This window comes from Typopeltis vanoorti, chromosome 14 (assembly GCF_054136105.1).
Source record: "Typopeltis vanoorti isolate ZY-2024b chromosome 14, IOZ_Tvanoo_1.0, whole genome shotgun sequence".
Taxonomy (NCBI): domain Eukaryota; kingdom Metazoa; phylum Arthropoda; class Arachnida; order Uropygi; family Thelyphonidae; genus Typopeltis; species Typopeltis vanoorti.
In genome coordinates this window covers 34,343,270-34,362,216 of record NC_143562.1, presented here as the reverse complement: position 1 = coordinate 34,362,216, position 18,947 = coordinate 34,343,270, and the positions used below count along the sequence as shown (strand labels likewise).

The 18,947-nt window shown below is 37.1% G+C and overlaps 1 protein-coding gene across 1 annotated transcript in view; it reads right to left on the bottom strand.

The window, feature by feature from the left end:
- Positions 1-3,987: 3,987 nt before the first annotated feature.
- The window catches only part of LOC150099358 (uncharacterized), a 222,978-nt gene continuing 208,018 nt past the window's right edge, over positions 3,988-18,947 (bottom strand). Inside the window, exons 13-14 of the mRNA XM_090404325.1 lie at positions 4,306-4,401; positions 3,988-4,029 (exon numbers count right to left, since the gene is read on the bottom strand). Coding sequence (XP_090260451.1) covers positions 3,988-4,029; positions 4,306-4,401 — 138 coding nt within the window. The remainder of the gene's footprint in view (positions 4,030-4,305; positions 4,402-18,947) is intronic.

The following is an 18,947-nucleotide window of genomic DNA, read 5'->3' as shown; positions in this document are numbered from 1 at the left end:
GAAAAATGTGAAGGATCTGTGGTCGGTCTGGCAAAATGAAAAGAACGAAAATGTCGACGTATGTGAGAAGTGTCGGGATAGGCTGGAGCGTTTAGGAATGGAAGCTGACATCGGGACCGTAGCGGAAGAACTTCGGCGGGAGTTTATGAAAATGAAAAATGACCTTCATCTTCTTCATGAGGAAGTGGAAGTGATCGGTAAGGAGATACTGGAAGTTAAAGCGGAGTTTAATGTGTTAAACAGAGAAATTAGGACTATAGAGATTACTTTAGCTGAAGTAACTAGAACAGGATTACATATGGGTGAGTCTTTGGTGAATGATTCAGTAATAAATAGTATGGGAGTGATTGTGAGTCAATATAATAAAACCACAAGTGGCCTAGAAGAAATGAGATGTAGTGAGAGTGGGGGGGTAAGTAATAGAGAGTTGAGTAATGAAGCTGGGAGAGTCATGCTGAATAGTGTAGAGAATGAGTCCATGAGTGTGGACTTGAATAAAGTTAAGAGTAGTAAAATATATGGTGATTCTATGATTAAGGGTATGGAGAGTGGTATGCATGAGGAGTGCTTGGCTGATGGGACAATAGAAAGAGTGGCTTTAGCAATAAAGAGAGGGCATGAAGCAGACAAGATGATAGTTATGGTGGGTACGAATGACCTGAGAGGTAGTATAAATCGGGTAGGAAAAGATTTAAGAACATTATTAGATATTGTGAAGAGGAAAAGTGTCAATGGGAGAATAGTGTGTGTGCTGCCTCGTTTTGACAATTACGAGTTAAGTAGACGAGCAATGATAATGAATGATATGATTGCAAGAATGTGCAGAAAAAGAGGTCTGGAGTTTGTTGATGTTTGGAGTGTGTTTGAAGGAAAAAGGCAGTTGTATGCTAGAGATGGACTGCATCTTAACATGGAAGGACATAAGCGATTGAAGAAGTTATTGTTTTCTGAACAGGTTAAAGTTATTGGGCAGGGAAACTAATATTGAAAAGGTTGAGTGTAAGAGAGAGAAACTTTAGCACTGATTGTGTATTTATTGATCCTTATAGGCTGAATAAATTGCAGAAGAGAGGGGATAAAAATCGGCATAGGACTACGGTAGTTAATGACTTATATATCAGTTCTAAAGCCGGTACAAGATCTAGAGGGAATCTGCAATTTTTGTATACCAATGCTAGAAGCATTCGAAATAAGAGAGAAGAATTTTTGGCATTAGTCAGTGAAATCTCACCAAAAGTTGTAGGCATTAGTGAAACTTGGCTGTCAGCAGAAGATGTGGTCACTGGAATTGAATGTGATGGGTACACTATTTTCAGGGAGGATAGAGAAGATAGAACAGGGGGAGGAGTACTGTTGATGATAGCTGATGTGTTGCAGCCAAAGAAAGTAGTATATCATGATGATAGACATGTGAATAAGAGTTCATTTGAGGCAGTCTGGTGCGAAATAGCGACCAACGCAACCAAATATACAGTTGGATGCTGCTATAGGCCAGGGAGTACGGGGGGAGATATTGAATTCATGCATCAGCAACTTAGTGCAATGAGTGAAGGCTTGGTGATTATTATGGGGAATTTTAATTACGGTGATATCAATTGGAAGGAGGAAATATCACGTAGCAAAAAGGAAATGGAATTCATACATCTTCTACGAGATAATTACTTGAAACAGCACGTAACTGAAGGGACACGTGGTGTGAGAGTGTTGGACCTGGTTATTGGTTCAGAGGTTATATGCATAAGTAAGGTGTCCTCGTTACCTCCAGTTGGTGAAAGCGATCATGTGGTATTGACTTGGGAGGTTGCAAAATCTGTGGATTTTTCTATTAAGAAGGGGTATGTACGGAACTACAGGTTAGGCAATTATAACAAGCTTCGGAGTGAGCTTGCAGCCATCCCATGGCAGAACATATTGCAAGGGAAAGATGTTAGCAGTGCTTGGGATAAAATCAGCGGGTATCTGAGGAAAGCAATATCAGATTGTGTCCCCATGGTTAGGAGGTCAAACAAGGCAGGCATTAGATGGATGAGCAGTAGTATCAAGCTTGAACTGCAAAAAAAGAAAATGTTATGGAGAATTTACAAGGAGAAAGGCGATCAGGACACCCATGAGCAGTACAAGGCTCAAGCTAGGAAAGTTACCAGCATAGTAAGAAAAGCTAAATCAGATTATGAGAAGACCTTAGCCAAAGAGATCAAGGGTAATCCCAAAGAGTTCTTCCGCTATGTGGCAAGTAAGAGGAAGAATGACTTCGGAAGGATAACCTTAGTGGGTGCTGATGGTATTGAGGTGACAAAATCAGATGTAATAGTCGAGTTACTGAGTGATCACTTTTCAAAAGTCTATCACCCAAGTGAGGATATCTCTATACCTACAGCAATACCTAATGTGAGAATTGAAGCTAAAGAATCAGAGGTATTAAATATATTGCAAAACTTAAATGCAAACACTGCGGTAGGCTTAGATGGAATATCAGCTCGGGTGTTGCGTGAATGTGCAAATGAATTGTCAACCCCTCTCACCTGGATATTTAACTTAAGTTTGAACTCTGGTATGGTCCCTAGGGAGTGGAAGTTAGGCAAAGTGGTTCCTTTGCATAAGGGTGGCTCTAAAACTGCGGTATTGAATTGCAGACCAATCACCATCTCAGGAGTAGTGGTAAAAGTATTGGAAAAGTTGGTTAAAGACAAAATTCAAGAATGGGTGGATCAGGATATGATACTCTATAGAGGCCAACATGGTTTTGTTAAAGGTAGATCCTGCCTTAGCAATCTATTAACTATTCATAATAGAATAACATCTGAGTTGGACAAAGGAACTGGCTACACAGTGGTACTTCTGGATTTTGCTAAGGCTTTTGACAGGATACCCCATAGAACACTGTTACGCAAATTGGAGCAGATGGGAATGGATATTAAATGGGTGATATGGATAGGAGAATGGCTCAGGGAGAGATACCATAAGGTGGTGTATGGAGGAGCCGAGTCCAGAATGAGGCAGGTGACCAGTGGTGTGCCTCAAGGCTCTGTGCTTGGGCCAATGTTGTTTAATTTGTATATAAATGATATAGGAAACGGCTTAAAGGGAGATATTCAGTTGTTTGCTGATGATGCAAAGTTGTGTAGTGCAATAAAAAATCAAGCTGATGTTGAAAGTTTGCAGGAGGATTTAAATAAGCTGGTAAAATGGGCAAAAGAAAATGGATGTCAGTTCAATGTGGAAAAGTGTAAAGTCATGCATTTTGGGATTAAAAGATTAGCAGCTGTGTACTACATCGATGGAAAGGTACTCCAAGAGATTGATGAGGCTAGGGACTTAGGGGTATTGGTAGATAGGGAGATGAAGTTCAGAGGACACATTGCTAAGGTGTCCAAGATTGCACATAGGATTACTTGGTTGTTGAGGAACACACTGACATCCAGAGATAAAGAGGTTATTATTCCCCTTTATAAAGCATTGATACTTCCACATTTGGATTACTGTGCTCAGGTCTGGTCACCTGGATTCCTTGGAGATGAGGAGGCTGTGGAGAGGGTTCAGAGAAGAGTGACCAAGTTGGTGAGTGATATAAAAAATGTTCCCTACATTGATAGATTGAGAGCTTGTGGATTGCAGAGATTGGTTGATAGGCGAAGAAGAGGGGATATGATAGAAACATTCAAATTACTAAAAGGTTTTTATAGGATTGATGCAGGGGAAATGTTTCAGCTGTGTGAAAGTGATGGAAGAACAAGAGGTCATCTCTGGAAATTAAAGAAGAGTGTGGTTAACAAAGGTGTCAGAACAAGGTTTTTTGCCTGGAGGGTGGTGAATGAGTGGAATTCATTGCCTGACTTAGTTGTGAGCTCTTCATCTGTAAATGAATTCAAGAAGAGATATGACAGATATTGTTTTGCTAGTATGGGTCTCCCGCGATGAGTCTACAGACTCCATGGAGATACCCGTAATAATAATAAATAATAATAATAAATAATAAAAACATGGTTCTTAAGCCAATCCCATAGATTTTGTGAAGTATGGTGGAGCTACCTGCAAAGCAAATAAAAAAAGGTGCAAGGAATTTGGTATAAACATAAAAACTATGAAAAATATCCAGTAAATCTCTAGAAGAAGTAACATATTTTTGATACTCAGATGGAAAGAGACAAAATTAGACACCTCCATAAGGTGATAGTGATAACTTCCTTTAGTTAGAAAGACTGCATTTAAATCCCGTCATCATAAGTGCTTTATGGAAATTTTTAATAATGCAATCTGGAATGCAATATAATAAAACAAAAATGATACAACTGATATATTACTTACTTTTACTTCATTTCTTTCTATAAGAAGCTTCTGCTGCAAATTCTTACTAGTTTCTTGTAAAACAATTACTTCTTGTTGTAGTTCCTTTATGAAAGACTATAAAAAAAAGAAATTTAAAAACTAACATACCATTTTAATCTCAAAGTAAACATATTATTTACTGGTTATAACTAGTTGTAATATTTAATTTTACATGTCATTTGCTGTTCTTCATTCTAAACCAGCAGTCCTGAGAGAAAAAATAAAAAATACAGATACATGAACAAATAAAATATTAACAATGTTAATATTCATTTTGTTTCTAATTAACATTAAGAAATATGACAGAAAATGGAACTTATTACTTGCTTTGATAAAAAAGTTTTACATATTTTACCTGCACTTAATATGGTCTTAAAATTATGCAGTTAGTTATTCTTTTTTCATTCCTTTCCAGCATAGCTGATTAGCAGAAAATTAACTAACTCACTCACTCACTCCCCCCACACACACACTGCATATGTCCACTATGTACAAATGCAGTGTTTGCAGCATATAAAACAAGATAAGTTACTTAAACCAAGTACCTTACTTAAAAAGAATTGGATGTGAAACCTTTTTTTTTCTTTCTTTCTGACTAATGCTTATTTATAAGCTAATGCAATGCACCTCACCAGGGCATCATGGTGAACTTATTTTTGTGTATTATTTTTGCAAACAGGTACTAAGTTTTTAGGATCCCAATATTTATTAAGTAGTTTGGACCTATCTTCTTAATAAAAAAAACTGTTAGGTATTTCTTTTTCCTAGGGACACTGTGAATTGAGAAAGTCTGGGAACCACTAAGCTAATGCATTTGTTCACTAACAGTATGACATCAACATAGCTACAGTAACAGAAACATACAAAAGTAGCCCTTTATGCAAAACATAGTTGGTTCATCAGTATATCCGAAAACAATCAATTCCTGTTATGTAAAAAACAATATTATTATTATTAATTATTATTATAATATTAGTCCCCACAGAGTCAAAAGAGTCATCACAGAAGGTCTCTATCCCTACTGTTGCACAAAATCTAATTAAACATATTCACTGTTCCTACACTTGCCACACTATCACGCAATGCATTTCACTCACAACAACTCCCCATGCAAAGAACTTTCTCCTCACTCCTCATTCACAACCTCTATACAGCTTCCAGGAATGCCTCTTTCTACCCTTGTCACATTAACCTGATAACAGCCCCTTCACTAACATGCCTCAGTCATATACCCTCCCTCTTTTTCGCAAAGCTTTGCAAATGGTACTTCCTCAATCTGCCTTGATGTTCCAAAAACAAGAAACTGCTTCAGTGAACCATCTCTGGAATTATTCTAATATATCCTTATCTCCTTGAAAACCAGATGGCCAAATCTATACTCAATAATCCATATGCAGTCTGATCAAGACCTTATGCAAGAATCATAACCTCTTTACTTCTACATATCAAAATCCTTCTCATCATTACCATAATCCAATGTGATGTCTTCACAATTTTAGCATTCTGATCTCTAAACTCAAGTCTCTGTACCACCACTCACAGATCTCTTATCTCGTCTACCTCCTTCAAAATTTCTTCATTAACTGTATACTTTGTATTCCATCTTTACATACCAAATTTCAACCTCACACTCTGCAGCAGTGGACTAGCAGTCTTCGCTTGCTCACTTAAACAGTCTATTCAAATCTTCCTATAAGGATCATAACATCTGCTCTACTCTTCACGGTTCTTCCCAGATTTGCAATATCTTCCAAGAATTGCATAATTGCAGTTAAACCAGTCCTGATATCATTAATGTATAAGTTAAACAATAATGGCTCTAAAAGATCCCTGCAGAATATAAATAGCAACTTTTATTTTGAAGAAAAATGTAATATACATGAGAACACAGTGGAAAAATATTTAATTAACTGCAATTAATTATACCAATATTTCAGTAGATACATGGAGAATGGTATCTTTTTCTTGGGCAATTACAAGAGAGCCAAGTTAATATAATACTATTAGAATCTGAAATAGGTGTGCTAGTATGTGCAACTATATTTAAAAAAAAAAAAAAAAAAAAAAAAAAAATATATATATATATATATATATATATATATACACACACATTTACTGATAACAATTTCCTGAATTTTGGGCATAAAAAAATCTGTCACTGAGTGAAGAACGATCTCAGCACTTTCTTTAAAAGATGTTTGAATATGTGGTAGCAACTGTGCAATAATTTAGCATCATCTCAAAGGATCCTCTGGCTAGTATTAATAATTGCATGATTAGCAAGACTAAATTTGGGATATGTTTTTGGATACAATATAGGATTGGCATTCGGAAATGCATTTAGTAATGGATTGGTCTGTTTAACCAAAGTAAATTAACTTGCAATTACATGGAAATGAATAGACTCTAGGTACTGTAGCTGGCAAAACAAAGAATTGATTTGATTAATTAACAGGTTCAAATGTAGTTGAAACATGAAATTTCCTAAGGATATGAGAAATTTCAGAAGCAAAGAAGCTTTCATCACAGAATCAAAAGACATTATCCTCTTCTCTGTGTTTACCTTAGAAACAGAATCAAATGGAACTGTCTCCTTTCTCAATGTCTTTTTAAAAAGATTAATGGATGGTTCTGTATCCACTTCAGTCTATTGCAAAGAGTTCTTTGGCTGATATATTCATCACCCACTGGCCATCACTCCTCACAGAAATTTGGTATTATTAAATGGCTACTACTAAGAGCCCATGTTGTCTGTTCTTCATCCTATTCTTATATTTTGATCTGGAGTCCTGACAGATAAAAGACTAATTTGGAAGAAAACTGTCTATAAGAAGTTAGTAATAATGTAAACTTTTCATGCAGTATATTATACTATCCTTCACATCTGTCGAGGAAATATTTCAAGAATTTGATAATGATGACACACTGGACTTAAATTCTTTTTTTATTTTTATTTTAAAATCACACAAGGAATCAATTCCTGAAGTTTGGTAGATTCCTTCTGTGAAACCCTATATGTATGTGTACACACATACATATGCTAAGATAGAGAGATATTAAAAGCCTTATGATGAGTTATGTTAAAGTTGGACAAAAGTTTTTGTTAATTTACTAAAATAAGGAGCCAAAATGGCTTCATTTCGGTGATGCAAAATTATATAAATTAAGTGGATATTAAATCCAATATCATTTCAACGCCGAATACAGAAACTATAAAAGTTTCATGTGAAAATTGCTCCGAGAGCTTAGGGGAATACACCACCGCCATACTACGAGTTTCCCTAGCTGAACCTTATAGGAAGTGACGAACACTCAAAGCACCCGTATATTCGGCTCCTATTGGTTCATTTTGATAAGGTTTCACTAGTCTGACAGCTGTTTCAAACACACTGGTTTTTGTCAGCGACTAGGTAGAAACCTAAGAGAGCAAGAACTCTCAGTACTAAGGAAAGTCCTTATAAGGACTGGCTTAAAGGGGCGAAGCAAGAATGCTTTTCATCTTCCCCATTATCTGTAAAGGACAGTGTAGGGATAAGGTGTTATTGAGCTATTAAAGCTCTGATCATGGCAGGAGGGTAACAGCAATAGCCGAGCCTCAGTTAGAACTTCATTGCTACAGCATTGCCATCCATTACCCTCCAAGGGTATTAATCACCGCATCTCACGGTCGATTCCTACCAGTACTAAGGAACTTGAAGCGTCAGAGAGGTGTATTTTCTGTAAAGCGAACTCTCGGCCGGTGCATAAAGTATTTACTAAAATAAAGGGCCAAAAAGGCTTCATTTCGGCGATGCAAAATTATATAAATTAAGTGGGTATTAAATCCACTTAATTTATATAATTTTGCATCGCTGAAACGAAGTTTCCTTTTTTTCCTTAGTAAACCCATGCTAGAGAAGATACCACTCCAGTGGTATCTTCTCAGCACAGAGAAGATACCACTGGAGTGGAAAGAATGTATAATAATACCAGTACAAAGATGATTATCAACCTATCACTATCCCTAGAGTGGAGGTGAAGATCTTGAAAAAGTTGGTAACAGATTGTTGACAGAGAATCTATACTTTGTCAACAATCTGTTACCAACTTTTTCAAGATCTTCACCTCCACTCTAGGGATAGTGATAGGTTGATAATCATCTTTGTACTGGTATTATTATACATTCTTTCCACTCCAGTGGTATCTTCTCTGTGCTGAGACTCAAATTATACAGCCAGGTAAAAGGAATAGCCAGTTCAGTTGAACACTCTTTTAACATCCATGCTAATATTTCATCAGTCTTTACTTCCAAATTCATATTCAGTTCATGCATCAGATCTTCTCCTTATACACCTGCTGAATTTCTTCTCCATTTGGAGGTAGCAATGAGCTCTACACTGCATGTGCCAGGTTGATGGCATTTAGCAAAATTGGCACTTATTAGTTGAACAATCTCTTCTATGTCTGCTACCTGCATACCATCCATAATGACAAGAGTCATTCTTTCACATTCATCCTTTCTTTTACTCGCAAGATAATAACAATATTCTTTTGGATTATCTTTAGTTTGCATAGCCAATCCCCCCCCTTCCCCACACCAATACCCACACTTTGCTTTCCATAAGTTTCCATAAGTAACTCTTCTAGCCTGTGCCTTATAATTTTCATAACTGACATTATCCTTATACATATCATATTCCATCTACATAATTTTTTCCTTAATAATCTCTTGTTTAATAAAACTGCACATCCATTTCACTCCAACTCTACTTACTTTTGAACTCTAGGAACACATTTCAGTATTGCACAATGATGCATTTTTTAAAATTCTTCCAGTGCACTGCTGATATCCCTCCCATCTGCAACTGATACCATGGAATCAAACTTATTATTCTCCTCATTTGGTCATAATTTATTGTTTTGTAACTCAGTATGTAACCTTTACTGAATGGAATATCCATATACTTAGTAGCAAACAAATTAATCCAAACAAACCAAATTTTCTTAAAGTTTTTGGTTTAGTTTTTGTTTCAGATTACAATAATTTTGGTTTTGGTTTACTATTTGTGGTTTTGGTTTTAGTTCACTATTTTGGTTGAGTGTTGCATGTTTAAGTGTCTCTATGATGTTTATTAATAGTGTTGTGTGTTTTTAATAGTGTAAACAAGTTGACATTTGTAGTATTTTATTCATTTTGTGTAGCTATAAAATGGATAAATCTCCAAGAAAACATTCAAAAATATGTACTCTTTCTCAACACACACACACACACACACACACATCCATGACTCAAAGACAAATTGCCAATCAGTGTGGTGTTGGTTTGGGTACTGTTAATGCAATTTTAAAGAAGTTTAGAGAGACAGGTACCTTTTCTCCTGACAGAAAAAGAAAATATTGGCAAAAAAGGAAAACTACACTTACTCAAGATCATACACTAGTTAGGGAAAGTAAAATCAATCCAAGATTGTCTGCTGTAGACTTAGACTTGGCAGCTAATGGGATTAATGTTTCTGACATGACAGTCCATCGAAGATTGCTGAAAGCAGGGAGAATTGCAAACAGACCAAAAAAAAAGAAACAACTTGATGAAGGTTATGTAGAAAAAGAGGCTCCAGTGGGCAAAAGTGTACAAAGATTGGACCGTTGAGAAATTGAAGGTCATATTCTCAGATGAGAGCCATTCCTTTGTCCAAGGAGAGCGAGTACCCTATGTTTGCAAATCAGCAGCTGAGAAGACTTCTCCTGCCTATCTTCAACAAGCTCCTAAACACCCAAATAAAAAGATGTTTTGGAGTTGTTTTACACATGATGGTCCAGCATCACTTGCCTGTTGATGGTATGATGAAAAGTGACCAATACATAAGAATATTGGAGAAAGGAGTGGTCCTACAGATCTAGAAAGACAAAGGACTCATCTTCCAACAGGATCTTGCTCCATGTCACACTTCAAAAAAAGTGAAGGAGTTCCTCAAAAATCACCGCATCAATTGATTCAGTGGCCAAGTAAATCTCATGACAACTCAATGGAAAATTTGTGGGCCACAGTGAAAAAGAGACTTGGAAAATTAAATTGTGATACAAAGGATAATTTAATACAATCCATTCTAAAAGTATAGTTTCGAGATAAAGAAATAAGAAAAATGTGTTCTATGTTGGTAGAGAATTAATGAACTTATTAGGAACAGAGGAGCATACATAAATTATTAGGTAAATTTGGAGTTTAATTTTTATACTTATTTTTTTGTGAAATTAAAATTTTTCTTTAAAATGTGAGTGAATGGATTAATTTTTTCACTAACTGTAGCTACTTCCAAATCAATACAGTATGATCACTATATCACTAATCAAAGGCAGAATAGTCATGTTGTTAACTGAACTCCCCCCACCCCCAAACAATATAGTCAGGTCTAATACTATTTGACCTCAAGTTCCTTCTCTCACAAGCTGCTTGAAGTCGTCTTGCAACATCTCAATAAATTTGCTTCATTCTTCTCATGAGATTGAAGCTTCTTTAGCATCACCTCCTCATCTTCTCCTCTTCTATCTTGTCTATCCTTCTTAAAAATACTGTACCTTTTACACCTGATACTAGTTAGTACATCTGCCTGTGGAAGCCAGGTCTCACTAAGCTACCAATAATCTGGGGCCACAATGTATCCAAGGCAACAAAACTCAACCCTTTTGTTCCTGATACTCCTGGCATTTGTTATAGACATAACAAGGTATCTCCATGGAAAAACTTTTATTGGGATTATATTGATCAAGTGTATATAATAAACAACTAAGTTATACCAACTAGTTTCACCAACTAAGTCTGTTGGCATCTTCAGGGTACATAACTGATATAAGGCACTAAAAAGTAAAAAACTGTTACAAACTAAAATCAACTAAAATTTTTTTAACAAGGTATCTCCATGCCTTTTTTTTGTATACTCACCTCTGCAGGATGATCCATTTGGATGCCCTGCAGACTTCATTTTGCATCTAACTCCTCACTTATACAGATATCCTTGCACAAACTTAATAAGGCACTGGACTGCACACAATCATCCTTTCATCATACCTCTGTGATTATGCACATTTGTATCATGAACAGTTTGCATAACTTACAGAAATACATTTTTATTGAGTCCTGAAAGCTAACTGTTGAACACAGGTTTTTCCTTTCTCACAAGAGAACAGCAGAGTTTCTTCCCTTTAGAGATGTAACCAGTCTCCAAAAATTTGCAAGATTCAAAATTATATTAGAATATAATTTTAATTATATTAAAAATATAATTTATTGGAAAATTTAATTGAACTTGCATAACTCAGTTGTTTTTGTGTATAGATGCTTCAGAGATGCTTAGGGGTCAAGGCTGGATAACTGGGAGGAGACCTCCTTATGGCCTTTTCAGGAATACAGAGAACCGACCAGGGCTTCTGAACCTGATGTCCAATCCTCACCTCCTCATGGTGCACCCTGTTGTGTATCCACATGGATACCGAATGAATAAGGATAGGCTGGCAATTTGGGATTTAGCCGACCAAACTGTATTCTTATTTGCTTAAACCATAACTCAAAATGATGGGATGTCATGCTGGCTGGGGCATCACTGGGTTAAACAAGGATACCCCCCCCCCTGTTTTCACCAAAAACCAGGACGAACAGCAAAAAGTCAGCTACTCTAACAAACTCCAACTCAACACCAGCAGAGATGGTGACAGTCTTGAACTAAAGATTGGCACCATCAACATAAGAAGCATCAACAGAAAAGAAATGAAACTAGCAGAAGAATTGGATAAGTACCAGATCGACATAATAGGTATTACCAAAACAAAGAAGACAAAAACAGGTCAGATCTTTTTAAGCACCAGATACAAGATGTTATATTCAAGAAATAACAATCAGAGAAAAGAAGTAATAGCTATAATATTAAACACAAAATATGAGGATAATCTTCTTGAATGGCAGGTAATATCAAGTAGAGTGATGTGGGCTAATACCAGAATGGAAAGCTGGACAATGAAACTTATTTATGCTTATGGCACCACAGAAGGTTCTAATAAGGAGGTTATATGCAGGTGGGGGGTTCTAACAAACACCTTGAACAATAATGATATTAAAGCAACTGATACAACCACAAGAAAGAACAAAGTAGTAGCATAGTTATGAAAGTAACTTATGTTCTTATATCCTCATATGTTCTTCCTTGTGGTTATATTAGTTATTTTAATATAACTTTTGTTCTAGGTGTTTAGAACTTTCCATTCCCCCCCTTGTACTCCTAAAAAAATCCAGGCTTGTCCTGCAGGATTCTTTGACCAAATTGAATAAATACTGTAACAAATTTGATGTGAAAATCAGCATTAAAAAGACAAAGACAATGAAAACAGACAGAAACACTGAAAACATCAACTGCATTCTGAATGGAGAACCTGTAGAACAAGTACAACATTTCTGCTTAATTTTAGGCACAATTTTTATTGAAGATGACAAATTAAGTTTGGAAATAGACAGCAGAATTAGCAAAGCTGGTATGGTAGGAAGTCAAATGAACAAATTTATATGGAATAATAGAGAGATTAGTCATCATCATCATCAAATTCCTGATATGTACCTTGAAGGGGTGCACAGGATATTACAGTACTTCATGAAAAATGTACATCATTACTAGCTTCCTATCTACAATTTTCCTCCAATTCAATCTGTTACCTGTCAAGATTAACATTATCAGATCTTATATTTCTATCTTTTAAGGTACTTTTTAGCATATCAATCCACTATATCTTGGTCTTCCTCTGGATCTTTTCTCTTCCAACCTGGCAGAGAACACTTGTTTTCCTAATCTTTCCTCTCCCATTCTGTTTAATTGACCATACCACTTGAGATTAGCTCTGCTAAAACATACCTGGATGCTAATAATGCCAAATTCTTTCCTAATATCCTCATTTTTAATATGATATTGCCATTGATGCCATCTGTTCAAGCCCCCTACTCTTTCTCAGGACTTTCATATCTGCAGTCTCTAGTCTTTGGTCAAGTGTTTTACTTCTAACCCAGCTCTCAGATCGATAAGTTAAAATTGGTTTGAACACTGTCTTCCATACAACTAATTTACTGTTTTGACAAATTTCTCAAATTTGTCAAAACAGTTTTGGTGGTTCAAATATGGAAATAGACAACTGAATCAACAGCTTTGTTGATTCAGTTGTCTATTTCCATATTTAATTTACCATCTTCACTAAAAATCGTGCCTAAGTAGCTGAAATGTTTTACTTGCTCTATAGGTTATCATTCATGATGCAGTTAATATTTTCAATGCTTCTGCCTATTTTATATTCCATTGTCTTTCTCTTATTATTTCTAGCCTTCATACAAAATCTATTACAAGTTATTCAATTTAGTCAGAGAATCTTGCAGATGTGTAACAGATTTCTTTAGAAGTATAACATCATCGGCATAAAGCAAAGAGGTGAGATTAACATCTCTAATTTTAATATCAGGTTTAATTCCACTTTCCTTCATAATGTGATCCATATTAATAATGAATAACAGAGGGGATAATGTACATCCTTGTATGACACCAAATTTAATATTAAACCATCTTCCTGTATTTCCTTCAATTCCAATTCAAATAAAGACTAAGTATTGCTTGATATAATGCCCCATCGACACCATACAGCTGTAGTGGTTTGAATAGCTTCTCTCTCTTGGCACACCTTGTCATATGCCTTTTCTAGATCTATAAAACTTAAATACAGATCTTTGTAATATTCCCATGATTTCTCAACTATTTGTTGTAAAGTGAAAATCTGATCCTGACAGCTTGTATTTTGGCCTGAATTCAGCTTGTTCTTCACCAAGCTTCTCTTCCACAATCCTTCTCAACCGTTTTGCAAGTATACTTGCAAGAGGTGTATGGAGTTGAGTAAACTAGGTGTTAATAAGGCTGTGGGACTTGATAATATATCACCACATATTCTGAAGGAATGTGCCAGGGAGTTGACGCCAGCTTTGACATATTTTTTTAATACGAGTCTTGCACTCGGTCAAGTCCCCCCTAAAGAGTGGAAGGAGGGCAAGATTGTGCCACTTCATAAAGGAGGTGATCGAACTCAAGCATCGAACTATAGGCCTATCTGTGTGTCAGGTGTTTTGGTTAAGTTGTTGGAGAAGCTTGTGAGAACTAGGAAATCAGAGTTGGGTTGACAATAATGGTATTATCTTTGATGGACAGCATGGATTTGTTAAAGGGAGGTCATGTTTTAGTAATCTACTTACTTATTACAATAAAGTGACTGCTTCCTTGGACAGAGGAGAAGGATACACAGTAATATACTTAGATTTCGTAAAGGCTTTTGATAGAGTACCTCATGATAAATTGATAGTCAAACTAGAGCAGATGGGGTTGGATATTAGATTAGTGCATTGGATTGCAGATTGGCTATCTGATAGGTATCAACAATGTGTATGGGAGAGCGATATCCAGGAAAACGAAAGCCACTAGTGGAGTGCTTCAGGGGTCTATTTTGAGGACATTACTGTTTAACTTGTATATTAACGATATAGGTGAAGATTTGGATGGAGATATTCAGTTGTTTGCAGATGATGCAAAGTTGGGACGAACCATAAAGAGTAGTGAAGATGTTGTGGCCTTACAAGAAGATTTGAATAAATTGAGTGATTGGGCAAGCAAATGGGGATGTGAATTCAATGTTGCAAAATGTAAGGTTTTAAAATTTGGAAAACAAAGATGGGATGCAGAATTTATGCTTGGTGAGAATATATTGTTGGAGGTGGAAGAAATAAATGATCTGGGGGTGATAGTGGATAAAGATCTGAAATTTAGGGGACACATAGCCAAAATTGTGAAGACAACACAAAGGCTTCTGGGAATGATGCGGAGGACACTGACTTGTAGAAGTAGGGAGATTCTTGTTCTGTTGTATAAGGCTTTGATTAGGCCACACATGGACTATTGTGCTCAGATTTGTCACCTGGTTTTCAGAAGGATGAAGAGATATTGGAAAGGGTCTAAAGGTGATTGACTAATATAGTTTCAGACCTCTGGAATGTCGAGTATGAGGAAAGATTGAGAAGATGTAATTTGCAGAGTCTGGTGGACAGGAGGAAGAGGGGAGATATGATAGAGACCTACAAGTTGGTAAGGGGTTGTTACAGGATCAATGCTGGAGAAGTTCTACAGAAAATAGTGGGAGATCGGGAGAGAACGAGGTCATTCCTGGAAACTTTATAAAGAAGGTGTGAGTAGAGGAGTGAGAGGCAGGCTTTTTTCGTGCAGAGTTGTAAATGATTGGAATGCCTTGCCCTAGAGTGTGGTGTCTGCAGTAGTTGGAATGTGTTCAAGGCACGGTATGATGAGCTGTGTGTGTGTGTGTGTGTGTGTGTGTGTGTGTGTGTGTGTGAGATAAAAAGACCTCCAAGATGAGTCTTTGACTGCATGAGGTCTTGGGGTAATAATAATAATAATAATACTTGCATAAATCTTACCAGAAACACCAGTAGAGAAATACCTCTGTAATTCTCACATGCTGTAATTCGTCCCTCTGTCAAGGCCTTCTGAATTATGCAGTGCAGCCACTGAAAGACTTTTATACCTCCATACTTGAACATTTCTGGTCGAATATCATCTACTCCAGCTGTCTTTCCACATTTCAGGCTTTTGATGGCTTTTTCTACTTCAAGTATGGTTATTATTCCTGATTGCATGCCTGGAGTGTTTTTTTACCACTGTCCTGTCACTGATTGTTTCATTTAACAATTATTCAAAGTAATTACTCCATACATTAAGGATATCTTTTTCTCCAGTTTTCACCCACTCTGACATACCTTGCCAGAGAGCACCCAACCCAGACTCACCCAACTTTGACCTTCTTTGGTTGAAAATATCCCTTCCCCACTCAGTCAAATTCATTTGCTGTCTCTATCATTCCTGCAACACAACCAACCACTCTGAGCTCTTTAATTTCCTCTCCTTAAAAATTGACTTTCTCCAATCCCACTTTCCCAACAGCGAAATTATCCTCCTAGGAGATTTTTAATGCCCACAACACTAGTTTGCTCCTCCAGCTGTACAGATCTCACAGGCAGAGATGCTAAAACATTTGCCATCACCAACGACCTTACACAACTTGTTCAGATGCCAACCAGAATACCAGATAACCCAAACCACTCCCAAACACCCTAGATCTCTTCCTCACTAATGATTCCTCCAAATACACAGTGAAGGTAGTGAGCACCTGGGCAATTCTGACCACAATCTAGTGCTCATCTCCTTAGTTGGACCATTGCTTCCGGCCTTCCAACCCAAACATATGCACCGAACTTATTACCAAAGTAATCCTTACCGGCATGGAAACATACATTCCAAACAGTACTCTGAAATGCCATTCCCTAATGAAACCCTGGTTCTCCAAAAGATGTGCCAAGGCTGTACAGATGAAACACCAGACATACCATAACTGGCTGAAATCAAGAACTTCATCCTCCTTTAGAGCTTATACAGAAACCCAAAATAGATGCAAAAAAAAAAAAAAAAAAAACAATCAATGCTTCCAAAACAGAGTTTGAAAGAGCAAAAAGCAGAAAACTAGCACCTGTCCAAACGGCAGTGGAGCCTTTTGGTCTCTCGCCAAAGCAACTGGCCGTAACTTCTGCCCAACATTATTCCTGTCATTATCATATCCATATGGCTCTATTGCATCATCACCCACAGAAAAAGCCAATCTTCTGACTTCACACTTTGCTTCCAATGCATGCATAACTGATGATGGTAAATGTCCCCCCAACCATTCTAGACACCCAACATACAATGCCCCTATATCCTTTTGCCAGGATGAGATCAGAAAAATACTGTCCAAATTAGACACAAAAAAGTCTCCTGGCCCTGATGGCATTCTCTCAGTTGCCCTGAAAGTTTGCATACCAGAACTGACTCCTATCCCATTTCACCTATATATACTCTCTTACTCCACTGGAATCTATCCCACAAACTGGAAATTGGCCTGTATTCAGCCCATTCCCAAGAAGGGTGACAAGTCACTGCCATCCAATTACTGCCCTATCTCGCTTACCTCAGTAATTGGATGGCAGTAATGGAAAAAATCATCAATTTCCAACTATACTAACCTTGAAGACACCCACCTAATAAACGACTGCCAGTATGGATTCCATTGCTGCCAATCAACAGGAGATCTGCTCACATATGTCACCCATCTCTGGACAAATAACATGGAAAAGTTAGGCAAATCTCAAGTGGTTGCACTTGATATCTCCAAAGCCTTTGACCAGATCTGGCACAAAGGCTTATTAAGCAAACTACCATCATTCGGTCTGACCCAGGGCTTCTGTAGTTGAATTGCCAGCTTTCTGTCTAGATGCATACTGTGTGATGGTGGATGGCTCCCTATCCTCTCACCATTCAATTAATGCTGGGGTTCCACAAGGTTCTGTCCTCTCACCAACCCTCTTCCTGCTTTATATCAATGACCTACTTCAGTTGACCTCCAACCCGATACACAGTTTTGCAGACAACAGCACACTATGCTCCTTGCTTGCATTTGACCACCCTTACCCTACAAAACTCACCTCAACCTACAGAACATCAACCACCACCACCCTCAATTCCGATCTCCAAGTCATTCTATAATGGGGTTCGGATAACCTCATCAATTTCAATGCTAATAAAACCCAGTTCTGTACTATTTCCTATAAAAAAGAACCATTTTTTCCCAGTATCCTTTTTAATGATACCCAAATTTCCAGACAGTTTGAGATCTCTCTTCTTGGAATTACCCTCACATCAAACCTCTCCTGGCATAAATACACCACAACCATTGCATTCTCAGCTTCAAAAAAAACTAGGATTTCTCTTTTGCTTAAGAGGTTACTTCACCCCTAAACAGCTGTTAACATTATACAAATCACAAATCCACCCAGCTATTGAATACTGCTCCCACATATGGGGGTGGGCCCCTAAAAGCTCTCTCTCAAATTGCTTGACTCAATATAAAGAAGAGCAATTAGACTTATTAATGACCCATCTCTTACCAACTCTCTCCCCCCACTTTCGCACAGACGTATGGTTTCTGCAGTATGTATATTCTACAAATATTTCCATGGGAAATGCTCATCTGAAATAACATCAATAATTCCTCCACTTAATACTAAGCTGCTTGTTGGAACACATGTGGCTGCTGCTCAACATCCCTTCACAGTACACCTAGAAACAAACAGAACAAGTTTCTTTTCCTCCTCCTTCATCCCTGCAACTGCTGCACTGTGGTACAGTCTCCCACCTGTTGTGTTTCCCAAGGAATACAATTTATAATCATTTAAATCAAACGTAAACAAGTTCCTCCTTTCCCAACTCACTACTCATACATGGTACTAATGTACTATAGGTTGATCAACTAACCTCTTGTGTATGGGCACAAGATAAAAAAAAAAAAAGATATAACAGGTTAATTTGGAGGAAAATTGTTGATTGGAAGTTAGTAATGATGTAACTTTTCATGTAGTACTATCATAAGATCTTGTACACCCCCTCCTCCGATGGTATATTTCAGGAATTTGATAATGATGATGATATTTCATCACACTCCTGATATCAGAAGCACTGTGCAGGCCTCTTAAT